This window comes from Pocillopora verrucosa, chromosome 9 (assembly GCF_036669915.1).
Source record: "Pocillopora verrucosa isolate sample1 chromosome 9, ASM3666991v2, whole genome shotgun sequence".
NCBI lineage: Eukaryota > Metazoa > Cnidaria > Anthozoa > Scleractinia > Pocilloporidae > Pocillopora > Pocillopora verrucosa.
Genome location: NC_089320.1, coordinates 11,859,278 through 11,885,859, shown reverse-complemented (window position 1 = coordinate 11,885,859; position 26,582 = coordinate 11,859,278). Strand labels below are relative to the sequence as shown.

General features: G+C 38.9%; 2 protein-coding genes across 3 annotated transcripts; both read right to left on the bottom strand.

The window, feature by feature from the left end:
* Nucleotides 1-365: 365 nt before the first annotated feature.
* Nucleotides 366-4,300, bottom strand: LOC131797028 (uncharacterized). 2 transcript variants are annotated; one of them, XM_059114644.2, is made up of 5 exons: nt 4,169-4,300; nt 3,559-3,655; nt 2,372-2,767; nt 1,561-1,734; nt 366-1,190 (listed from the first exon to the last, which is right to left on the bottom strand). In XM_059114644.2, the coding sequence occupies exons 2-5, from the start codon at nt 3,614-3,616 to the stop codon at nt 1,024-1,026; spliced, it is 795 nt and encodes a 264-aa protein (XP_058970627.2). In that variant the 5' UTR covers nt 3,617-3,655; nt 4,169-4,300; the 3' UTR covers nt 366-1,023. The 2 variants fall into 2 exon arrangements, with proteins under 2 accessions (XP_058970627.2, XP_066027901.1); XM_066171804.1 differs by lacking the exon at nt 4,169-4,300 and adding an exon at nt 3,912-4,149.
* Nucleotides 4,301-4,772: 472 nt separating this feature from the next.
* LOC131797027 (phosphoinositide 3-kinase regulatory subunit 4) lies at nt 4,773-26,148 on the bottom strand. The gene is made up of 29 exons (XM_059114643.2): nt 25,857-26,148; nt 25,385-25,429; nt 22,356-22,556; nt 21,642-21,726; nt 20,829-21,163; nt 19,961-20,087; nt 19,048-19,123; nt 18,326-18,422; nt 18,087-18,169; nt 17,846-17,898; nt 17,167-17,556; nt 16,405-16,701; nt 15,932-16,066; nt 15,406-15,543; nt 14,955-15,046; nt 14,447-14,632; nt 13,274-13,472; nt 12,326-12,466; nt 11,304-11,511; nt 10,656-10,719; nt 10,501-10,560; nt 9,728-9,858; nt 9,213-9,297; nt 8,878-8,975; nt 8,461-8,565; nt 7,412-7,537; nt 6,873-7,030; nt 5,598-5,773; nt 4,773-5,253 (listed from the first exon to the last, which is right to left on the bottom strand). Exons 1-29 carry the CDS (start codon nt 25,946-25,948, stop codon nt 5,046-5,048), a joined length of 4,191 nt encoding a protein of 1,396 aa, XP_058970626.2. The 5' UTR covers nt 25,949-26,148; the 3' UTR covers nt 4,773-5,045.
* Nucleotides 26,149-26,582: the final 434 nt, after the last annotated feature.

Genomic DNA, 26,582 nt, shown 5'->3' with positions numbered 1-26,582 from the left:
ATCACGTCAATAAAGAAATTCATCCATCACGAAAAATATCCCTGTACGTGACTAAAGAGGGCCACGTTTATTGAGCGGGTAACTTTCCTTGAGAGTTAGAAATAAATGGCAAATTTATGTGTATAACCTGACCTAGCTGATCATAATTGGCCCTGGTACAACTATATACTATCTACGATTTCGTTAGAATAGGAAAACACAGAATAAATCATTCCTAAATCATTTACCACTACATACTATACCATAGTTTATGCAGCTTACAGCTAGTTACATACATGTAGATACAGGGGCAGTTGAATTGATGGTTACAAGATAAAAACAAAAGAAATGAGAAATCCGTGATAACTCATAAGAAAAAACCTAACTCAATATTTAAAACTTTAATTGATGATATGGCAAAATTGTTAAACTTGATGCTCAATACAATAAACTTCTTCGTTTTGTTCAAAAGCAAGGAAACTGAAGAAACAAATCGTTCGCTGTAAAAGTTTTGACGGTGAGTCATTTGTCACATTCTGTCTTGCGCGCAGCAGAAACATATGAAGGATGATAAACACCGTTCAGCCTCCATTTGGCTCGCAAATATGCTCGTATATTTGTCCGTGGACATCATCTGTTTCTTGAAGTTCGTGTTTCCTCAAGCTTCGCTCTCGGAAAACTGCCGGCTCCTCAGAAGAGATGAAGTCTGCAGGCCAATATTCGAACATACTTTGGCGCAAATTGGAGGTCAATGTTTAAACATTGAACAAACCACGACAAACCGCAACAACCAGTTCTAAACCAAGTTAGTCTCAATGAAATGCATATTTTAAGCGTCCACCCTGAATCTAAAAGCTGATTTTTTTCCGCTAAGGCGATATACAAAGTTGCAGAATAAGAATTTGCCGCATTGTCTGACCAAAGAGCTCATGAGATAAATATTTCTGTAAGTCTCAGGATCTAATACTTGTTTCTCTCTTCCGTAGCTCTTGATTTCATTTTAACCTACTGCAGCTTAAAGAACAAATAAGAATCAATTTGCAGCTAAAGGGACTCAGTTTCTTCGAGGATGTCGGATTTTAAGTTGGCTTGATGGGATTTTCTTGCACAGCAACACAAAACGAAACCAAAAATGGCAAGAATGAGAGCAATAGCAAACAAACAGCTCATGATTATCAAAGCCGTTCTGTAAGGCTGGACAGTAGGTGAACCTGAAAAGAAAAAAATAGAACTCAGCTACCTGACAATTTCTCCCTCCTCCTCCCCCCTACCCCCCTGCCCTCTCATCTTCTTAGTAAAACGTCTTTCAACTCTATCTTCGTCTGAAGTGCGAGCGAAAGCAGAATGCAAGGGATTGTAGGGTGAAGGGGTTGGGAAGAAGGAGGAAAGAGAGAAAAAAGTTCCCATTGACTAACAAAACTGCTAAGGGGGTGGGGGTAAGGGGTGAGGTAGGGTTATACGCCACGCTTGGAGTGATACAATTTACGTAAATACATGAGCATCTTAACTCCTGAGCTAATCTAAATACGCATGCTTCATGCGAAACCACAAACTAACAAACACTAATCCACGAGTACCCACCTTCAGTTGTCACCTCTGTGATTTCTGTATTTTCAGTTGCGGGTGCTGTGGCGATAGTCGCCGTGGTGATAGTCGCCGTGGTGATAGTCGCCGTGGTGATATTTGCCGTGGTAGTTTTCGAGGTGGTTTCTGTGGTCATCGTTGTGGTAGTTTGTACTGAGGATTCACGGTGGTCTGCAGATTATGTTCAGGAGAGATAAATCCGTTTACAAATGGGAATTGAAAGAAATCAGTGACTGCTTTGGTTCTGCTTTATTTGGTTGCATGATTGGGTAGGGGAATTCTAGCCTATGTGTAGCCGTATCCTCCCCCCAAGGTTACCTCGCCTCCGTTTCACCCTGGGGGGGGGGGAGGGTACGGTTACACGAAGGCTAGGGGAATTCGCGCTTTTGGTTCTTCATAGCTTGCTGCAAAACAGTAAAATGACCCGAGTCTCTGGTCCCATCGCGGAGAGCATAATTACAAAGCAATACAAAACAAATATCTAATTATCTTCCGTCGTGACACAATTACGTTTCTCAAAAAACTGATCACGGAGACATCCTTTAACCATGGGAAAACTACAGAATGTCTGGGTGTCAAAACTGTGGTCTATAGTTTCCATAAACAGGTTGCTTTTTTTAAAAACTGTTGTAGGCCTATACTCATTTAAAATTAAGAATCAAAATCTCTATAGTCAGGGCTAAGGATCCTGAGTAATTACAGTGACAAGTGCATGGTTTCAAAATCACGAGTAACAGTCCAATGTGTTGAGTCTGATGGTCTGAGTGTGGTTAGTCATTTCTACACCGGACACATGAGATGAACTCACCAACATTTCGAAGTAACAGCGCTTGAGAGTGACACGCTTCTAAAGGAGGACCGTCTGAAATATTGTACAACACACAGTAGACATTGTCCATCTTTCTGGTGTAGTTTTTGATTCTGAGGTACAACATTCCCGCAGATAAATCGGCGAAGACGGTAACTTTGTTGAGGTACAAGCCGTCATGATCTTTAGCGTATACCTTTTCAAAATGTCCTGTCCCATTTGCAGAGGCGACTTCATCCATGTTGGTTTGGATTGGCCTTTTCAATGCCTTGATAATATAGCGGTTCACACTACTAGCGTTGACTGTAATTCGCCAGCAGAGAGTAACGTTATCGCCGTCCGAAGCATATGTGATTGGGAGACTGGGACAGGAATTTGCGGCATCATTGTCACCAACTGAATTGGGAAAAAAAAGAGCATCGTTTGGGTGAAGTTAGTGTTGCAAGTGGAAGGTGAGAAAATATCTACAGAGCGTACCACTCTCAGCGAAACGTAACCAGGACCCATGAACCGTCCTTTCAGTTCTTCTCTAAACCCTCTTTTATGTTATAATTCTTCTCTCAGAACTGATTAACTTCTCTAACTTGTCTGCTCCTTGGCTTTCTCTAACCGACTCTGTAGAAATCGCTCCTATTGGTAGATAGGTAGACTAGGTAGATAGTATCGGTAGACATGAGTGGGCATGTACGAAAAATGATCTTGGAAGATTAAACATTTTCACAAGAACACTAATCCACACACAGGAAGATCTCACGAATGAACAATAACGGAATTTAAACTTGTGATCAAACATTCAATTTTTGACTCAGAAAGCCATAACGAAAAACTTAGGGTTGGGTCCAAGGCAATGTCAGCACATAAACTAAACCCGTCCATAATGGAAGACAAGACTGTCAAAACCAAAAACTCGTCGTGATGGCTAAAACCCAAATCACTTCGGACTTTGAATTCAAATCTTCATTAAATGCTAAATATAACCAAACAAACTTCGGAAAATTGTCAAAGGTGCTCTAAAAAAGATTATTATCATAATTATTAAGAATTACAAAGTACTTGGGGCTGTTTTCTACCCGCTCATGAACTACATCACAAGTTGTTCAAAACACAGATGTGCATCTGACAGAGCTGGACTTAATTTTGTAGTTTAGTTTAACAACAAGAAGAGAAGCTTCGATATAACCACTTACCAATGAACACACTTATAAACAAGATTCCGTTCCAAATGTTGAGTATTTGTTTCCCCATGCTTGTGTTTGCATGCGGAAGAGCTAACGTCAGATTCACCTGAAAGAGAAAAATTAAACGCTTGGCACCTGGCTTAGTGAAATTTCCAAAAGTATTCCGACACCTTCCGAAGAAACACCAAAGATGTTCCGACGATTTCCGAAAAAGTTCCGAAGATATTGCATCAGCGTCCTTTTTATCAGAGAAAAAAATTGAATTCGAAATTTGAAAAATCAACAGGCATTTGTGCAGTTAACAGTTGTCATACAAGAACAAACGCCTGAATATATACACTGTGTTAAAAGAATCACCTCACCGATAATTTGCGTTGAATCAGAAATTCTCGGCACGAACAAATTGCAAGTAAACTATTTTCTCTTTATCAAAGAAAAATTTTTGGCAATTAAATGGCGATCTGTCCATTTATCTCTACATTACTTTGGCGAGCAAATCAGATGTTGCCCTCTACGTTAGGGTTAGTAAAAGTTAAAATTAATTTTTTTTTAACAGAAATTCATCGACTTTTAAGGTAAAGAAGCAAGTAATGCCACTACAAAGATCTATTATGCTTACCTCGGTATGTATTTCTTTGCAATGCTGTAGCAGGACTGGAGCTGAGATAAGCTTAAAGGCTTATCTTTGCTTCCACGTGAATTATAAAATATTTAGTATTCAATTTAGATCATGTGCCTGAACAAAGTTCAAAGGTTCTAGTTGAGGACCGATTACCCTTTGTTTTCTCATATGATTAAAGCCACGCTTTAGTCCTGTGAGAAGCCAAGGTAACGCCATCCTTCTGGTCTCGTATCCTGAAGACTGCATCATATGTTGCGCGGCACGAGAGGGTTTCTAGATTTTCTTACTGCATCCAACAATCCTCGTAGAAATCTGCCCTACGACCCTGGGAAAGAAGCTGTTCATATTCTATTCCCCAACCCATGAGAGGGAAGGGGGAAACAGGCTTTAAGGTTGGGTGAGAAAAAGGTCTCTCCGACTTGCTTCGGGTCTTATAAACCAATTATTTTCGCTATCACAATAGCAGTTAGCAGATATTTAATCGACCGCGCTACAATTGCCTGAATCAACTACTGATTAAAAATATATAAAAGTAACCAAACAAACGGAAGAAAAACAAGGAAAATGAACCACAAGCCTGTGAATGATGATTGCATCATATATTGTAGCTTTCAAACAGTCATTGGTTTAAAACATATTTGTAAACCTGAAGAAAGCAGGACATTTTCAAAACATTTGACAAATAATATAGATGTTTTCCTCTACTATAGCGTTTCTCCTTTAACTTGACTTGACTGATCGTCTCTGTCGATTAACCAGTTCCCCCTGGGGATATCTCAACAACTGTCAACATCAAATGTAATTATCTACGACCGGTTTAAAAGTGTTTTGCTGACTCTAAGGCAACGTAATTCCTCGGGATAAGAGCAGTGAGTTACTTCCATATTTTGAGCACGCCATCCCTGCCAGCCGATATGATATAGTTCTGGGGTAATTTAGTGACAGCGATGTCGTTGATACATTCATGATGTCCCATAGGGGGATGGTCGGGTCCTCGTCGAGGTAGATCATCATGTATGCCACCCTGGCGTGGCTTACAGTAAACTTCCTGGAGTACATCGGTACCGTCTATAAGACGTGATCTAGAAATAGAAACAAGCATATAGATGATGCGTGTATAGCATTGGTTTTCTGAAATACAATAAACTATTGGAAAATTCAAGGCCGCTTTTACTAAACAACGAGATATCTTTAAATTTTGCCAAAAAATTAAATCTCGATAACGCTATTTCGCTGGATGAATAAACCGCGAGGTAAGTTGAAACTATTTTAGAGTAAAGTGCAAATTAAACAAAGAAACAATTGTGATGACCTAGATCTGACAAATGAAAATAACGAAATTCTTGTCAATTGACCATGTTCTCAGCCTTTAAATACTCCGTCAAGATACAATTGACGATAGTATACTCGATAAGGTAGTCCTTACTTGTACTGTAGTACCACACCATTCAGGTTATCAGTAGCAACTCCTGCCACCATCTGGGAACGTTCAGGATAGGCCAGGTCCCACAGCCGAATCCGCCGATCTGAGCCTGCGGTCAGGATGTACGGACTAACATCCTTTCTGCTTGTATACAGCGCATGCACTGCGTTAGGGGAAACCTAGAAACCAGACGAGAATAGCGATTACTCAGAGGATTCTCCACCGCTATTTCCTTCTCTATGCGGCATCAAAGCCTTTGTGTAGTAAACTGAAACACCTTGAATCTCAAAAGGAGCGGCGATTTATTTACCTCTTTTGAGGTACCTCGTATACAAGTAAAAAAGAAAGGAAGAAATATCAGCTTTGGAACTCAAGGTACCAGATTTAACGTTCTAAAAATTATACTGAATTTCGAGATTACCTTTAGATGTTGAACAGAGTAATAAGGGAGTTTTAGATCCACGTTTGTTTCTGAATACGCATGACCGCAAACGTCTAGCAGTCACGTGACCAGATTTCAACGGTCACGTTTGCCGTTTGCCGTCCACGTTTGAACTTCGGGCAAGGCAGTTTCAGGTAATTCAACTCCCTCGACGCGTTTTTTCTTCCTGTTCGAAAGTTCGTACGTATGTCCTATAAATATATGTGAGGTAGAGTCTTTTTATAACCAATCCGTTTGGGACGCTGTAAAACTAATCTTTTAGCCACATTTTGTGCTTCGAATGAAGGACCTCCATCCTTTGTGTAATTCAAGATGGCGGCTCACATGCCGATTTTTTTTTTTTGGGTAAAAGCCGATGTCGATCTAAAAAGCTGAAAGCCTCAAAACTTCTAATCTCTAACCTCAAAGTGCTTACCGCGGTTTGACGTTTGCGGTGAAGGCAACAAACGTGGATCGCTGCCATTAATCAAGACTAACAGATTTAAGAACTCGTTTATCATGCACCATGCAACCAAGGCCACTGGATAGTTCAAATTTCATTATTATATTTATCGTGTGTGTATAGATTATCCATTATTGTTTTTAAACATGTAATTCAGTCTCAAGACTTATTTTAATAAACGATTTATCTCCCATCTCATCTCTAAAACTCTCTAATAAAACATAGTTTCGTGACGCGTGTAAAAGAAGTTTTGAGCAACCTCACATATCTTCGGTATTATGTAATGAAAAACTGATGAGGAATACAGATACCCTTTCAGGTCCAACGGCACAGGACACTGCAACCAAGACATATCACTTAGATGAGATTCAAAGCCTTGAGCATAGCTACAGACCTGTGTTTGCGAGAGGGGAGGGGTGTGACTTGCCCACAGAGCTTGTCTCCACGCTCCAGTCTCCAGGTCCCAAACGGTCACTTCATTGTTACCTTGCACGGCTGACACTACCCAGGACTGCTCGGTCGGGTGTGTGGCGAGCCGACGAACACGGGCACCTGGTGACCAAGAAAGAAGCATTACAAGCATGAAAAAACCTTATCAAGCGTCACACTTGCTATGCGACTACCCCTTACGGTTGCTAGCATATTGATGGGGTGAGACAGGTCTGTCTGGGACCCAAAACCGAGATACATCATCTTTAAATTTACAAAAAGAAATGGGAAAGTATAATTTATACACTTTTGCTGTGTCCTTTTCCATCTAGGAAAAACGGTAAAATGTTACCGTGAAGTGATAAGTACTTTAAAGGAGGGGAGGGGAAAGGCATGCACTCCGGCACTCATAACCATCGTGTAAATGTTAACTTAAAACCTTACATTGCGTTCTGAAATCTATCGTCGTATGTTAAGAAATTGGGTGAAACAGAAAGAAAGTACCTCTTGGATGAGACAGACTCGTGATCGGCAGCTGAAATCGTAGATCCCAGCAGACTAATATACCAGCACTCGTCCCCACGGTCAGCCAACTGTGACAAGGGTCCACCACAAAGGACGTGATCACACCTGATGAACAAAGGTCAAAATTATTGTAACTAATCACAACTGAGAATGAATCAGTTTTGATTAGTTCAAGTGCTGCGTCATACCGCTGATAAAAGATACAAGTCTCCGAGACCCATCGCTGTAGAAATATCAGGGCCCAGTTGTTTAAAGAGTGGATAACGCTATCAAATGGATAAATCACTATCCAGCGGATAACTGTTAAGAAAACGTACCGGGCTATCCATAGGGTAGATATTTATCCAGTGGATGGCGTTATTACATGTTTGGACAACCGGGGCCAGGAGATTACGACCAATTTACAACAGCCATGTTTACAAAACAGCAGCATCCGCTATAGCTTGTCTCTTCTTGAAGTTCTAAATTAAGCAATTACGCTAAAACATTTCAATAGCCATTCCATGCCTCTTCTCAACTCGGTATTCTCAATTATTTTAACACCAGTCGAGCGATCCTTTGGCATGTTGACCTTTCAAGAAGTCCAAACGATTTTAGGCTGTAATACGAGGTACTACAGGCGGTAAATTTTAACGGTTACCGCCTAAAAAGGAGACCACTGCCAGCTTGGAAAAAATCTCTGACATATCCACCATAAACTTGCTACTCAAAAAAAACAGTGTAGTCCAGGCTGTGACTTAGCGGTTTGCACCCTAAATTCAGGGTACATGGGGCAAGCAAAGCCATTGAATTGTGTCCTTTCGCAAGAAACCCTGTCACGGTACCTCACTTATTCTATTACCCTCTTATTCTCCACCCAGGAGATTACAGAGATACTCGCGGGCTACCTCGCCTGATGATATGACGAAAGGTTTAGGGAGTGGCTAATAAAATTTCTGGTATTTTAGTAAAGGCGACATTTGTAACAACCAAGAGGACAGTGTTTACGACGTGAGCGTTGAAAAAAAAAATTATAACATTGACATTACCATGAGATGGATCGTTTTCTAGTTTCCAGGCCAGCTTAGATGATCGAAGATCCCAACCACAGATAAGACCATGAGATGTAGCATACGTTAACACTGACTGGGAACCTAAAAAAAAGGTTTTGAACAAGGGTAGGAAATACATACACAAAAAAAAAAAAACGAAAATGAAGAATTTTAAAATTCTTTACAGGCTGAGGACGGACAAATACAACTTCCCGTAAGGATTCGAGGCCCAGGTTTTAATTTGCAGTCGGATATTCCATAAGCAGGGCTCATACTGGATTCATACTTCATACTGCTAGGATGAGCAGTACGGAAAGTCTTCCATGCATGAAACAGTCTCTTACTGATTAAGACCAAAGCATACAGTAACGAAAACCTGCTCTAAGTGGATGATACACTGTGTGTCTGCGCTACCTGTTTCAAATTGAGTCAATTCTACCACTGTCCCTTCTTCTTTGGGGTCCACTCTTTTTTCAAGCCTGGAATTGGGTTGCTGACTGCCCTGCTCGATTCTGTTTTTAGAACATAAAATATCAACACTTTACGCACAGCGCACCAACGATGTTAACATGAGAGTGAACAGATACACCTTGAACCTTCAATTTCAAAAATTCGATTAGTACTACTCCCTTACTATATTTTTTTTTATCTAAAAGTACGCACGGAGCCGTACGGGTCATATGTTGATTTGTTTTGTTCCATTGCAGAGCGTTTCAAACCGCTTGGTAATGCTTTTTTTCTTATCCTACCTAAAGACATCAATGGTTCCTTCATCAGAAGCGCAAGCTATGGAAATGGATCCTTGACAGAAAGTCAACGCCTTCATTTTCCAACCTAGAGCACAAACAACGGGCTCAAATCAATTACTCGCCTGGTAGCAAACTTTCACGCACAGTCGATTTAGACTGGTGGTTCCATACCCTAAATGTTCCGGCAATTTTCCACAATACCTCTAAAACTATTAACAAGGTTATAGTTTAAGTCCTCAGGCAGGACATAGAGAAGAGTGATTTCACTCGTTTCGTAAATAAACGGAATTTTCGCTACTTCGTCTCTCTCTCCTCCAACAATTTTTGACAGACGAAATACGCTGTTGTATTTCTGATCGTAGAGACGTTCTGTGAGTCTAACTTGAGGTATCGTGCTTGAAAGCACACCAAATGACCTTGATCGACACTCAAGTTCAGGCCATTAGATCTCTCAGACAGGTCATTAAGGCGCAACGAAACCTTTAAATGAAGCGTGGTACGGTGAGAGATGTTACCTTGTCTGGTGTACGTCTGCCTGGACTTGTTAATCAGACTCCTGCCATCAAGTTTTTGTAGATCCCACAGTTTGACAGATCCATCATCAGATGCGGTGGCAAAGTGCGTGAAGTCTGAACTCACCTGAAGTCTAAGCGCAAAGTATAACAACATGTCCATTTAAATACTTTTTCAATCAATTGAGTGTACTGCGGGATTAATTTTACTTTACTACACCACGATTGGTCGACAAAACTCGCGCCACCATTCCAGCCAATCAGATGAACAGCCTGACCCAAATTGTGAGTTTCCTTACGCATGGCTAAGCCTTAATAGATTTGACTTCTCATTGGCTCCTGTGCTTTGGTTTCACAACGCTTAGTCGAGAATCACGTTCCTGATCTCATTATGGATGAAAAGCGATTAGGACATGTTTACAACGCCACATTAACGTCTTTTGATGATTAAAAAGAACAATTTTTTTTTAAAGTTGACTGATTGGGAAACCCAACAGATTTCTTTGTTATGGTTATTGTAACTACTTTTTGAACCTGACTGAGCCCGCACAACGTTCAATACCACTCCAGTTATTTTCTCAGGACTGACTGTCTAAAAAGGAACTTCACATTCATTTATTCTGACACAATGACATGTGAACATAGAAAAAAAAAAGATTGTGAGCGATCAGGGAAGCATCCAACCTAAATTGCATCACGAAGGTTGTTTTTTATCATTGATTAATTCAAGTTTCTCTTGCTAGTCATCTCTATTAACTATGTATGTCGGCTTTTACCTGTTAATGGCTGCCTTATGCTCGTGTAGATGAGCCACTAACAGTCCTTTAGGAACCCATCTGTTGACACAACACAGACCCATGAATACCTGTACACCCTCTGTTTTATACACCAAAACCTACTCATACCATAGGACTGTATTACGTCAACTTACCGAGACTGAACCGGTTTACTACCTTCAGCTAGCACGCTTCCAAGAAGAGCTTTCTCCTTCATGTCTGTAATCAAATAAAAAATCCCAATACTCAAGTACATACACCAGAGCGCTTTTCCATATAATGTTGGAAACTTACGATGAAAGTGATCACCATGGCCAAGCAGAGAAATAAAAACGAAGGTATCTCATGGAGCCAATGGGAACTCAAAGTAAAACTGCCTATAGCGCGGGAAAAAGTGAATGACAAAGTGACAGTTGGTGTTATTTTTACACCCGATTGGTCGAGAGGGTGAGAGGCGTTTTCTGAATCAATCAAAAGCATAGTAAAGTAAAGCAATGCAACCCTGTATTTTTTCCACTCTCCACCAAGTCGTGAACACCTTTGAGCGTATCTTCTACAGGACAGCTTTGTATTATCATCAAAGGCTGTGATGTCAATTTAAGACTTGCGTTGCCATTTATAATTTCATTGAAAAAGATGAACATAAGTAGTCCAAAACACAAGATCCAAGTGAAGGCACGCGCTTTGCCGGTGCTAATATGGGCATAAAGAGCAAAGGAGTAGTAATATTCTAATCTTTTATGAAAATGCAGCCGCAGCTCATTTCAGTACTGTGCGAAGTAACTATCATTCTTAAAACTTACCCGCAGCATTTTGCTCTCTTTTGTGGTGTACCAGTTTCCGTAGATCCAGCTTACACAGTGCATACCGCGCTTTCAATGGATTCTGGGTCAAAAATTCTTGCGAGACCGGCAAAGATTGTTTCTTTAACTGGGAACCAGACTCCGGGCGCGGTATAGAGGCGGGCCGGCTAACAGGCGGGCTGAGAGTCACTTGATCTTTGTTGCTGTCCTGAAATAATATTAAACGTGTCAGTGTTAAACGCAGTCAATCTGGAAGTAGAGATTTTCAACGTTTCTTTAAGGACGGAACAACTAGTCGGAAGGAAGTCCTTACAACAGATGATGGGGACAAGTATGACAAAGAAATTGTTTTTCTTTAATGAATGAATGAATGTAGTCTTTATTAATTACACAACAACATATACATGCAAACAAACGTGCAAGGTTAAAAAAAATTCATCACTAAAGAGAAAACTAGTTGTAATCTAAATAAAACTAAAAAGACATCTGTTAATAAAAGTTCGCTTAAAACGTTCCCTCTGCATGGGAAGTAGGTCACGTAGACAATGATCGCAGTCTTCCGTGATCTGGCTGCGACAGAATTGGTCCCCGAGACAAGCTGCACAAATTCAAACTGATTCCACTTCAATTTAAGCGCCGATTCCTGCTTTAAAACGAGTCGCTACGACTCCTTTTTTTTGGATGCAGTTCCCTCCACCAGGCGATTTGTAAACTTGCCACTTCATATGTCCTAGCTATGATTAATTAGAGTACATTTTGACTGAATGTCGTAAAAAAAGGTAAGTAATAGCCTATTACAGTAATGGAAAATTTAAAAAGAGTGAATAATCACGAAAATAAAATCAAGCAGGCGCGCAGGAAAACCGCCAATGACCAAGTCGCAGTTGGTTGTAGTACTCCATCTACCTGGTTGAGACAGTGGCGGGTATTTTCTAAACAAATCACGAAGAAGAAAAACCATAACAACCCCGATTCGCTATCGACAATAAACTGCAAATTACTCCGAACTATTCCCAACTCACCCCAGCAGGCGGAAGGGAGATGGTTTTTCCTAATGGAGACTTTGGTCGATTTGTATTGATTGGCATGGACTCTCTCCTCGCCATGACCAACGCCACTGCAGCGCTCTCTGCTCCTCCAAACATGTGGTGCCATTCAGGGTTCTATCAACAATGATTAACACGTAACTTCTCCATAGAAAGTTAGGATAAACTCTTTAAATCCCAGATGTGATTAAGATGTAACTCCTCCCCATAATATCCATACATTATCAAGCACACAGGAAATGAGAATACTCGAACTTAAACTCATCAGGTAGAAGTTATCTTCATCTATTACTAAATTCTCGAAACTGATTTACAAGAAAATGTGTAGCAGCTAAAGGGGAGAATAAACTGAATCAGATCTTGGGAGTTGACGACATTAACGATGATAATCGGCTAGGGATATGTGTTGATGCCATATGTTTGAAAGCAAGAAACGCAATTAACAATCAAGCAACGTAGCTTTACTCTCTTAACAATATTATGAATAAACAAAAAAGAAGAAAGCTTCCCCTTACACTCAAATTTTAATTTAAATAAATTAAATTTTAATTTTCAACAGGTCTTTGGGTTCTCAAGAAGTTTTGTTGCGGTTGTTTTTCACCAGTTCTTCGTGGCTGTTTACAAATGTTCCCCTACTCCACCCACTCTCCTTTCCCTCCTACTAATCCACACATTGTTGACAGGTTCCATAGGGATGGTATTCTAGCGGCATATACTGGAAGCCCTTGGATACCACACGTAACCCAACCGCTCTTAAGTGGGTACGTATGCACGGGTAATGTACTAAGTGACCTCGAGCAAGCCACTGCCCAAGTGCTCTTTACCACAAATCTTTCCAGCTGGAAAGCATTGTAGATTTATATCTTGGCCACAATTTAACACCCTCAAGAATCACAGAGGAATGTGTAAATAACTCAATCTCACCATCGAGGGTTGTTCAGCATTTGAATTCTTTTTGTTCTTAGCACTTCCTTTCTTGTTTGCTGAGTTCATGTCGTTTTTCCCCTCGGTGGATTTCACAAGTTCCGCGTTCCGTCTTGTGACAGTCTTTCCCCCTTTAAGGGTCTTGAGGTTTATGTCTCCCCTCATCACTTCTTCATTGCTATCTGGCTGTTCCATGGCACTAAAGGAAATAGTTTATGGAATTTTAAATAGAATGTCAAAAAAAATAATCCAAGATGGTTTTGCTACGCTCTGTGATTGGTCAAGAAAACTCTCACCACCCCCTCAGCCGACCAGATGGAAAAGTATGACCAATCGCGACCAGTTCACTCGCGCTTCAAGCAGTTTGCAGTTTGAGTTCTCATTGGTTAATGATGATGACTACTTAGGTTAGAGTGTTTTGACACTCAAGTGAGAAATTGCTCTATCAAAATGAGGAAAGATAAGCATTTCTCACGCACGTAGGACAGAGGAAAATATAATTTCTTCGTGAGAATTCGAGTCGCGGAGCTTCTAATTCCATGTTCGGATCCTGTACCAGCTAAGCTACAGAGAATTCGTGGTCACCTTGGACATACACTACGTTCATATTTGATCGAAATGCCAGACTCCGGTTGTTTGAGGGATGGATAACGCCACTCACTGGATAAATCCCTATCCGGTGGATAGCGCAGTATCTTTTGTTCACCCTTAACCGCTGGATAGCGTTATACGCTCTTTGAACAACTGGGCCCTGAAGACCTTTAGGAGAAATTGATTCATCATCAAATGCAGTCGTGTGAAGAGCAAAGGAAATGGTCCGAGAATACGAACTTTTATCGGAAATCAAAACTGGAAGTTCAGATACGGGGTTTCAAAAACTTTTCCCATAAGCGGCTGGTGATGACGTGATAGGCGGCTGAACCCGGAAAAGGAGCCGCAAGGCGAAGACCCTAAGACGAAAGCCTGCTTGTAGGCTAAACATACGGTGGTAAGAGGTCTAATGGACGGCCGTAGACCGCCGGTAACTGGCTTTTATTAACTCGATGTGAAAAAGGAGAATTTTAACGGTCCAACGCAATACAATAAATTTCAATACACGAAAATTCACCATGAAGTTTAACACACATCAACCGTCTAATCATGGTACCCGTAAAAAGTGAAGGACGGAATTACCTAGTTTTAGCTCTGTGTAACTTGAGAATCACTTCCTTGAGGAAAAGTAATTTGTCCTCGTCCTCCTCTGTGATTCCCTGTGAGTGCAGTTTGCGGAAGATGGGTACCAGAGCCTCATCTGTTTCTGGGTAATTTGGTCTCTGACCCGCACGGCACAGATTACGAACTAACTGTCTGTCCTGTAAACTGAGGGGGAAAAAAGTTTACAATAAATGAATCAGAAGCAAGGCATGGCACGGTTTATAATAGAGAGCAGTCCATCAACAGACAACCTACAGAATCGGGTCCTACCCAAGAACGTTATCACAGTGAAATAACACGCGTTTGTCTTCCATGACTTCCATTCAAAAGTGGTCACTTGACAGATTCTCGTGATGCGAACGACCCTTGTTCAAAGTAACAACCACACTTCTGTTAAATTTCTCTCCCATAACAATACTAAGTAACTGAAGTTGAATAATTCTATATTAGTCACATACATACCACTAAACACGACACACATCCGTACCTGTCGAATAGACTGACGACGTGGGGTGATCGGATAATAAAATCATATACACCTCTGTTTATGGGTTCCTTTAACAAGCTCACCAAGATCACCTAAAGACCAACAGAACGTTTTACTATTGGTCATGCATGTATTATTGTTCATGTCAATACGGTTTGACTTACATAAACTGGTACAGAGATCTTGTGTCATCCCTTTACAACCTAATAACAGTATGCATATTCTTCATACTGTTTTCCATTCATTTGCTAAGCTGTTGACAATTGGAGTTTAACTATCAAGATCTTCGTTAGTTGGTGATCATTTCCTTTATTCTCGTGACCTTAATGCGCGATGAAGGGGTGATTGATAAAGTGAAAGCCTTCCCAAATTCATCAGAACAAGTACAAATGAAGTATTAAGACGTGATTTCGCGAAAATCAGTAAACTAACAATTTCAAAATTACTGCACCTCTTGATCGACTTGGACAACAGGTTGTTTGAGAAATGGCTGGAGGAGAGGCAACAGATTGCAGTGAACATCAGCTATGTTGAGAGTACGAGCCACTGCAGTCACAAATCCGACTGCTCCGTAACGAACCCACATGTTCTGTTGAGGAAAATGAGAACATCACCTGAATGTCTTATATCTCTAATTCTGGAAAGAGCACATTTCGAATGAGTGTTGTGAATCCAAAACGAAAGTAATCGTGACGGCCAATCAAATCATAACAAAATATCACATGCAGAGAATGAGAACAAGGAGAAAAAACACGTGACCGATCTCAGTCAAGCACGAAAAAGCGCGAGAGACCAAATCGCAGTTGGTTTTGATTTCAACGCATCTGATTGAACGCAAAAAGAGGGTGGCGCGAGATTTCTGGACCAATTACAGAGTGAAGTCCATGCAAACTTAAACTCATGTGGTCCCGGATGACTTTCGACACTAATTTGAAAATTTCCTGAGTATATTAAGCAACATTGTTATTTGCACTCACGGGATGGCAAAGAAAGGGAACAATCTCTAATACAAGTTCTTGCAACGTCGGTTTTTGAAGCAATCCTAGTTCGGCCAGACAAGTCAGCGCATTCAAAGCTTTACACACCACAAATTCTTCAGTATCACTCAAGCCCTGCAGAAAAAAAAAACAGAACAAAACCAACTAAAATAGAGAAATTACGTATTAAGTAATAGCATTATTCTAAATGGTAAGCGGAGCATAAACAAATAAATAAATAGAATGGGTTATCAGGACTGGCGATAAGTTTTGAAGCAATCACTACATTGGAGATATCACCCATAGCTGAGCAAAACGTGGCCAAGTGTAACGTGTCAGCAATCGACATCTTCGCCCGGTACATCGCGTGACTCAGCCGTAACAGTTGTTACAGGTAACAGTCCTTATTCATAGCCCCAGTTGTCTGTTTTCATTTCACCAAAAATAAACTTACAAAGACATCAATTGCGAACCTGCTCTAGCAATGGTCTGAGCATCACAAGACTCTGCCATCCAACATAGGCAGCAACACCAACAATACTATCAAAGAAAGCTCCTCTCAACTGCCAATCCTGCTTGTCATTAAGGAAAGTGATCATGTGCGACAACAGAACGTCATTTGCCTTCTGTCGACCAAAGAAAACACACAGTTGTGTGATGCCATTTTCCAACAGCGTTTGTTTAACAATGTTTTCAGGATCACTCAGCAGAGTAACAACTTTTCTTTGGATGAGCTCGTGCAGTGCTTGCAGTTCAGTGTCGTAGCTACCCTAAAGAAAAAAAAAGAAGAAACGGATTAACAGAATATTGAGCTAATTGACAAAAATTACAACTAACTCAACATACACTGTACATATTAACATAACACCTCCCGCTTACTCGGGAGAAGCGAAATTTTGTTCCTCAATTTTCACTCCAAAATTTCAGAAGACTTCGCCTCGTTGGTAAAATTTTTTGTCCTATACCACGGCGTTTAATTGATTTGCTTGTGAATTTCAATACCTGGAATTTCCGCTCCATCTCAGCTTCAAATTATCCTAAAAATTTCGTTTAACTCGCAACGAACATAGTTGAAAACCTTCTGAATTCCTGGCGAAATTTCATTGAAACTACGATAAAAATAACGAAAAGCGCTCTAAATTCCTCAAAATTCGTTTGCATTACTTTTTCGCCGAACTACATTGTATAACATCAATTCTGGGCACTAAAAAAAGCAGTGATTCATGAAAATTCACCTGATACTGTATGGGAGCGTCACTATCTTCATTATTTTCCTGATTGGCAAAATCTAACTGGGCCATTTCCAAAAACTTCAAAGCCGTCTCGGCCAGGGAGGCAATATTCTCAGCATAGGCTATTCTTACTATAACTTCTTGGTCTTGAGTCAGCCAAGACAGGCTTGGCAGGATGTACTCTGGGAAAATATTTGCGTCGCTGCGAGGCATACTGCGAACAAGTTGTAGACACTGGGTTAAGATCTTCAGGGCTTGCGCCCTGACTTGTGGTAGAGGGTCGTTGACAAGGAACAGAATGTAAGGAAGAAGTCGCTCAAGAATTATATCGTCGCTGACATGATGGGCAATTTTCAGGAGAAGCTCCAGAACTGTCAGTTTGGACACACAATACTGTGGGGAAAGCCATTCAATATGTACAAGTTTTGTTTGCATACATCATGTACATGCGAATTTAACATACTTACAGCTTACACAGAGCAACGATTAAAATTACACGTTGTTAATCTTTGGCTTTAAGCAGTTTTCATTTGAATATCGAAAGTAATCACATAGCTGACGGGGTAATTTTCCGTTCACTGAAAGACCTTTAGGCAGGTTACTTATTGTCTCGCTATTGGCAAACACTGAAGGGAGCTTACCCGAAGATTACAGTGTAACTATAAAATTTTGCATCATTTACCTTACAGCTTCTGATGCAGGAAGTTAGGAGAGAGACGATGATAACAAGACAGCCTAAAAACAGAAAAAACACTGTTAAGACATTGTTCTCATGGTAAAAGTTACAACTTACAATGGGGATTTAGGGAAATTCAAGTCAAAGAAGGAAGGGTGGACAAACGAAACGAAACGAAGAAAAAGGATATAACAAAAACAAAACAAATTAAAACAAAACAAATATCAAGACAAACATACACTTGTACCTTCTTTAACCGACACATCTTCTTCATCTCCACCAGACTTTACCAGCAGTTCTTGAAGGATCTGCCCAATATCACGTTTTATTCTAAAAAACAAAACTTAAGGGTCACTTATAAGAATTTCTACAAAAAAAAGACAGATAACAAAGGTCTATTTGCCTCAAGTAAATATGGACGAGGGTGTGTATAACTGAGGCAAGAGCTACAGGTAGACTTAAAGCAAAAAAAAAAAATACTCGTACCTGCCAATCTTCTCATCCGCTGTAAGTACTGGCAACATGGAAAATTTGCTCATGTAGTTTTTGAGAAATGTGTAAAACTGCTCAGGAAATATTACCCCTGATGAGAGATAAAAAGTCCATGAAAAAAGACACAATTTTGAATCACAAAAACCAGCTGAAAGTTGTGAAGAAAATGAACAAAAGGAAGGTTGTCTTGGTTAAGAAAGATTGTTGGTGCTTATATGTTCTGTTAATTTACATATGGCTTATGTGAATCTCTAAAAGAGTAAATCCTTTAAACCTGAAATCTAGGTGGCACCAAGTGGAGTGGTGCAAAATTGATAATAGTTATCGTATACAGTGTAATAACTTTCCAACTAAATCACATCCTTCATTTAGAAACCAACACAATTTTATTTTATTTTTACAATTTTATACAGTCTAATGTATGTATCAGATGTCATGAAACTAATGTTGGCTACAAAAGATGATACACCATGAACATACTGAGCTCCATAAAGATGAGGCAACATCATTACATTTGTCAAGTTCAGAATTATACTCAGACCTAGACTCCTTTTTTCATCTCTTGTTCCATAACTGTGCACTTTCATGACTAGTCCGTATATAAATGAGATTTGTTTTATTTTTTGATTGCATGAAAATGAATGTCATCAGAGGTTAAGAAATGATCTAAGTGCTAGACATCTTTTTTAACCTCCCAAATTTTGTGTTTTACTTACCTCTGTATTTTGTCATGAACTCTGCAGCAGACAATCTACTCTTTTCATCCTTACTAATCATTTGTCCCACTAATTCCTGTAACAGACCATATATGAAGGAAATGTTCAGGTAGAAAATTATATACTTACTCTCTACAGTTTTTATCAGCAGGAGTTCATTATGAGTGACTCACAAATATGTACATGTAGAAGCCCCAGAATTGATCCCTGTTTCTGTGGTGTGATGCAACTAGGAGTTATGTACTGATATCCAACAAGATTGGTATGCTCCAACTCCCAGAGGTGATTAACATGTAAGTTCTCCCTAAGACATCCATGTATAATCTAACAAACAGGCCTGTGTAGACCCCAGGTTACTTTGGTTTCCTTAGCATGAAGCTACCATGGTCCATTGCACATTAACAGTGCCCCCCCCCCCCCACTTCCCCCCCCCCCCAAACATTTTGTCAGGTTTCCCTGATAATTAGCTGATATTCATTTATACTCTGAGAGGGAAGAGAGACACCCATTGTGAGAGTACCATGTCTTTCCTAAGAACACAACACAAAAAACTGGCCAGGTCACAAATTTAGACCTCTCAACCCTCAATCCAGGATGGTATTTGATAAATGCACATGTAGGTATCTGTGTCACCCCTGAATGCTGGTCTCCTGAAAAAGTTACCCCCAACATTTTTTCACACCTCTGGTGGAGCTGGGCACCTGAGAGTCAAGTGTCTTTGCCAAAGGAAATGACACAACAAAATAGCCAATCTTCCATTTAAAATGGCCAACCATTACATAAAAATTTAGTGATAGTTTAAAATGTTCTACTTGACCTAGTTCCACACAGGATGCTGCAGAGGAAATAAAACATCTTTCAAAATATGCTGAGATAGAATATTCAAAAGATAATTATATGGAACATCACCTACCCTGATATTAGCATCTTCTATGAGTGATAATGTTGCTGTAGGATCATAGACTCCATTACGATAGGAGAGAAGTTCTGACAGGTCAAATAACCTGTTACCCTCATTGAAAAGTTCAGCTATCACACACCTGTGAAACAGAGAGAAAGAGAGATAGTGAGTCTTACCACCAAATTAACCAAGTGACTAACTTGAAGTTTTATTGCAAGAACTGCATTTGAAGTGTGATCTTCCCAATCATATCATGATATAGAAATTGTAAGTACCCTACCTGCATTATATTGTTTTTTAATTTCCTTTGGTGAATCACCACTAATTTTTTAAATAATTTCCTGTTCTGAATCCTCTGCCACCTTATTTTGAATCTGTTATGCATTTAATAGTTCAGTGCCTTGAAGATCACTTTTTCTAGTATATCTCACCATTTGGACAAAAATGGACTTATTTCAAATCTACTCTCCCAGCAAAACAACACTTCCCATGTTTTTTAGGATCCAATTTGCTGAAAACTCCCCATAATGCTTGATTTTAGAGTAGAGTCCCCTCCCTCCCTCTGCTTTGCATGAGCCTGTACGAAATTAATTCCATTTGAAAGAAATAAGGAATTTCTAACAGTATCTTAATGTTTAAGCCATGTCATATTCCTTCTCAACCTCTTTATACCCCAATATCAGTAAGCATGTCTTTCATACTGTTCCCTAGCTACATTCCCAGTTAAGAGCTTCCTTGGTTGAGGAATCATTGTCTTTATCCTAATGAGCTTAATTTTGATACAGGGGTGATCAATTTGGAGGAATTAAACGCATGGGTTGACCAGTATATTTTCACTCTATTGAAGATATAAAAATTGGGTCTTGTATTCTTTCCTTACCCAGCAGAAAATATGTCCATCTGAGGTGTCAGTGTTCCTTGCTGATGTCGAACAAAATCCATGTCTGGCAGACTGGGACCATTATTGGATTGAACATCACCATTTCCTGCTGTCACAGAGCCTCTGGTCAATAACTGATCTGCTTGCCTTGAATCCAGAAATCTCTCAGGTGCAATGTAGCAACTGCGGCGACGAGATGTGTCAAAGAAAAAGTTGAAATCTGCTGGATTATCTTCAGGGAGAAATGCAGGCTTAAAACTTGCAATGTCAGTTAACAGGACCCAGTTCCATCCAGTCACCATTACATTCTCAGTTTTGATGTCACCATGGCAGACCTGAAACACAAAGTTGATGTTTTGTTATAAGTACTGCTGTCAGAGACAAGAAATGGACATTAATTTTAATCAGTAATTTTATTTTCAAAATTAAGGTTAAAACAACCTAGGCCACAACCAAGGGAAAAGCAACTTGAGAGAAGTCACTGTGAAAAATTTGCTTGAGAGATGCAAAAAAAATTTTGGAAAGTCCTAGTCCTAAAAGAAAATTGCTCCCAAAATAAGTCTTCAAAATCCAAACTGTTTTGAACTCAGTTACAAGGGAGTAGAGAGAATATGAGTTGCCTTCCCTTGTTTTGGAACCCATATAGTTTAGGACATTATAGAAAATTGTTGCCTAGTATAGGCTAAACACTATAACTGACCAAGCACTATGATCAATTTTTAACCACAAAAAAATCATGGATTGCATAGCTGTGACTATAATTTTGAGTGTACATGTAAGAATCAAGTTAGTAAGGACTAATGGGCAACAAACCTTCACAGAGTGACACTGATCCAGAGCACATAACAACTGGAACACAATCCATTTCTTCTCAATAACATCAAGGAAAGGTCGAGTGCTACGAATGAATAATTTTCACAATTTTAAATAATCATCTTTTATTACTTTGAACAGTGTAAGGTCTGATGTTAATCAGCATTTCCAACACTGATGACAAGATGGAGGTTCTGAAGTCCAAGTGGGAGCTTAAGAGTTGAAATGTAATAATTCCAAATATCAAATACATATACTGTACTTGGGTTGATCATGATTAGTTTCTTTTCATACTTAGCTACAGTGTCCATAATTACACTGTAAAGATGTATTAACTAAACACACAAAGCAAGTGTGTTCTACATCTTCTGTACTTCATACAACAAGGTTACTACAATCTTGTACCCAACCTAAAAACCTGACCATGTCAAATGTCTAACATTTTTATTATAAATAAAGCACAATATGCAAAAAGTGGTAGCTTTTCTTTCATATTCACGTAATTATAGAGGAGTAATGTCGCCTTTCAGTTAAAACAAAAAGCCCCATCCAGTTAGAGCTTGTCCAAGTTTCATTACCATGAAGTGATAAGGAGTGATTGAGACTTTTTCCTTTGCTACCACACTGTAATACTTTCATAATATTGATACAATAAAGATGCACAAAGTTAATGCTCATCCAGGATCTCACAATCAAAGATTGAGAAACACTTGCCTTATTCTATCATACAAGTTGTCCTTGATAAACTGCCTCATAAGCAAACTAGCTTTGTCTGTTAGAATGGAATGGTGAAATGGCAGAACATTTGGTGCTGTAGCCAGTCTGTTCTTGATATCTGTCAGCTGATCTTGGTATGTCTTCAAAGGAAGAGAGGGATCTTGGATTGCAAATACCTTCACAACACATAGTCCTTCCCTAAAAGAAGTAAAGTACATAAAACTCTTAGTTAACAAAAAAAAAAAAAAAAATGAAAGATACAATGCAGTCAAACCTCTACCAAACTGGCTGTTATTAGGTGATCACCCATTCTTATACAGTCACTTTTTCAAATGACCTTGAGTTACGTCCAGATCCCATATTTGACCTCTGTTAACTGGTTAGCTCCACTTAGGGGACACATTGTCCACTCTAAATTTCTAGCAATTGCTGTTTTTACCAAAGAGGTCCCTTACTGAACTAATAAAAGTTATTCAAAATAACTGATAAAATGATTGTTAGTGATGGGAAAAATGGCTGCCTTTAAGGTATCTACTTGTTAATGGTAAATTTCAACTATAAATATAATTTTGTTCACACTAAGATATAAATTGTGGGATACATTTTGCCCTCTAGTTCATGTTTGCTAAATTACACACTCCATTTCTTCAACCACAAGTGAACAATCAAGCTCTTGTAGGCAGCTCTTCAGTCACTTTCTGAGGGTGACTGCTTCAAACCCACTAACTCCCAAGATCAAATTAATAATTCTCCTTCCTGGCTGGCATATACATGTATTTCCTTGTAAAGTAGACAGGAGAATTTGGTGTTTTATAAAAAATAACACCCATTGGCTGATACACCTCTCTGTTCTCTACAAGGAATCACAAGAAGTTGCATTATAATCCCATCTGAGAGCAGAAGAGTTGAGGAAGGTTTGAATGAATACACAAATGTACTGAGCTACAAATAACTCTTCACCTTTGCCTCTTATTCAAAGAGAGAGTTTTTCATATTCATCAGAAAAGAAATTGACTCTGCACAGTTAAGCCTCAAAAAAAAAAATTTGATTGAACAAAAGGGACATTGAGAACAGATCATGAGAAATAAAAAGGCAGAAAATACCCTGAAAGTATTTCAAAACTTCCAGTGCTCCAAGCCACAACAGTTAATCACAAAGGAGAGGACAAAATATTAACCTTCAACCCCTAGGAGTGATTAGTAACTATTTTCTCCTATCAGTATCCCCCCTAAAACAAACATTGAGCTTATGAGATTAAAGGAAATGATCACCAACTAAAGAAGCTTTTGAATGTTAAACAAATTCTCTTTGTCATTAACACAGGAAATGTATAGAGAACATTAAGGAGAAAATGTATACTGATATTAGGGTGTAAGGGGTTATTAGGCAACTGAATTTGAGACATGTTGCAAATTACATGTAAGTGACCTTTTTTTGGCAGCTGTTATTATACCTTGCTGAAATGTACATTCGTTTTTATCAATACTTATTACTAGTCTTGAGTTAAACTGAGATAACTACTTCCATTAAATATCAAGGCTCCTTTGATTTCTTATTGAAAAACATTTGCCACTATCCCCTTGAGTTTTTCAAGCATTAAGCATGGAGATGCTACCTTAACCTACAAAAAGGATTGCCAGCCAGCCTTTCACTTTCTGGTGACTAACTTTTCATTGAGATTTTAGGTTGCCAAATTTGAAACAAGTTTAGCTTAGAACCCTGAAAGTCCAATAAAAGTGAATAATGTCTGCTTTCTTCATCAAAAATTCAAGGACTAAACATTCACAGAAATATCATTAAGTGATGTTAAAGTTACACATTAGAGCTACAGAGAAACACTGAAAAAGATTTAATAATTCACAGACCAGATTTAGAAACAAAAATGTAAATCATTAGCCTAGAATTCACTTTAACATTTGAAGTACTCTCTAACACCACCTTTTACATAATTAATGTCTGTATCTCAAACAATACTTAACAATGAAATAATAGCCCATCAATGCAACAAAGAAAAAAAATAATATTTCCTGGGAAATCACCTATATCATAATCAACTTGTGCTATTTCAATTTGATTGGAATCAACACTTAAAACCACTTAATAAAAAACTTGACCTTGATAAAATGATAAATTTGGAAATCTGAAAAGAAAAGCACTTCTTTCCTTTGGTGGTGCACCTTTTCACATTTTGTTATAAAACATGCACCTTGAACTATCACAAATCAACTTAAAGAAATCCTTCTTTTCTTTACATAATTTAGCAATTACAAAACAGAAACTGTCAGGACTGTTACACTGCAAAGAAATACCATTTGCTTGATACATAATTTAACAGCTAATAACTGCATAATTTGAACAAGAAGTATGCACAAGTAGCTTGTTGAATAATATATGGATAATTACTAGACCTGTATTAATGCTTCTGCTTTATAGTAGAAGAAAAAGTGAAGTTAAAAAGAAGAAAAGATCTGAAACTGTCAAAGAAAATATTTTGAAAAAGATGTAAAATCATGCAATTTTTCCTGAAATACAATGAAATCATCAACACTAACTCACAAACCAGATTGTCTGTGAAGATTCAAATATGTCAAAAATCATTTGAATTCCAATTATTTTGCTAAATGTAAACAAACAAGTGTCAAGTTCTCTTGTAATGTCTGTTTTCCTACCTAAAGAGAACTGCAAGCATGATTATTAATAAACAGGATGAAGAGTATTGTCTAAAGTGTATTTGAATGCATCTTTCAAGATTTTCAGACCCCGAAAATCTTATGTATACGAAAAGAAACATTATTAATAGGAATGAAACAAATGACACCCACCGCAACCTTTTGATAAACAAGAAGAGTACATCTTAATTTACAAAGAAAATTATTATTTACATTGGAAAGCAATAAACCCAGATGAATTTCATGTTATAGGCACATGTGAAGCCGCATTTATTATTTACCGTAGTTTGTGACTAGGTTATGAGCTCCACTGTACATGATTGCACATTAAAAGAGTACAATGTACTGTAACTCACCGGTGCTTCGCTCGAGCAACCTTGAAAAACCTTGTGCTTCCCAAACTGTAACAGAAAATGAGCAAGCAAATAAAATAAGAATTAAATGATCTTCTCACATCATGACACTGAATTAAAAAAATTAAAAGGAACTGCCCAACGAGAAGTTGTTTTCATTCTATCCATGGCTTCCTGACCGACAACTTAGGCCAAGATCCTCGGGAGGGCATATTTTTGTGTCTAGCCTTTGCACGCACGCAGCATTTTGAAAAATTAATGCTAAAATAGGGTGAAGAAAATCAATTATTTCGCAAAAAATAGCCCTATTTTGAATTAATCAGTCACCATTGGGAGCTTTTCAAATCAAAGAGAAAGTCGGAGAGGCAATCACGGCCTTGATCTTAAGCTTACGTAAAGGTACATCGCCAGTGACTGGCGTTAAGGTTTGAGATCTCATTCAAAACGGATTATCAAATAAAAAATCTTGCAGTACCTTCCGTCAAATTCAAAGTCGGGTAGATCGCTGAAATAATGTTCAACACTAAGGATCTGCGAAGGCGCAATTCCGGAGAGCTGATTACCCATCTCTGAGGGCACGACGAAGCTGCAGGTAGAATGTACCTTCTACAACAGCACATAACAACTTTGAAACCGTATTTTTGGGCCAAGCACAACAACTTGCACCCCTGGAAATCTGTCAATTCATGGTGTGCTTGAAACTTGTAAAGGTGAGTTGTTTATCGGCTATTTTGTTGCTAAAAAAACAACAAATTATCAAGAAAGAAAGAAGCCGTAACAGATAAACTTGGTAACCTGGCTCTTTACGTTTATTATACATCCGCTGACTAGTAATACTGTTATAAAATATCACACCTCGCTTCTCAAACATAGACCCGCGTGTTCACACACCCCATCAGGAACCATTACTTGGAGCGTAATGTAATGTAATGTAGGTAATGGGCTCCTGACCCCATGAATTATCTTTCTAAGTGTACAACGCGTGTAAGGTACACGAAAGACTGAGGAGAGGTGGACGGGAAGGTGAAATATCGACATCCCGGCAAAATTCACCAAGCAGATTTTAGTTTACCAGGTTTTCAATATTCGATTGAAAAGTAACTGTTTATTTGTCCCTTTTCTTTTTTTCTCCAGGTTGTCGAAAGTTCAGTCAATGTATTCGACACCAGTCCTTTTCAGGTTCACCATTTACAAAGTTATC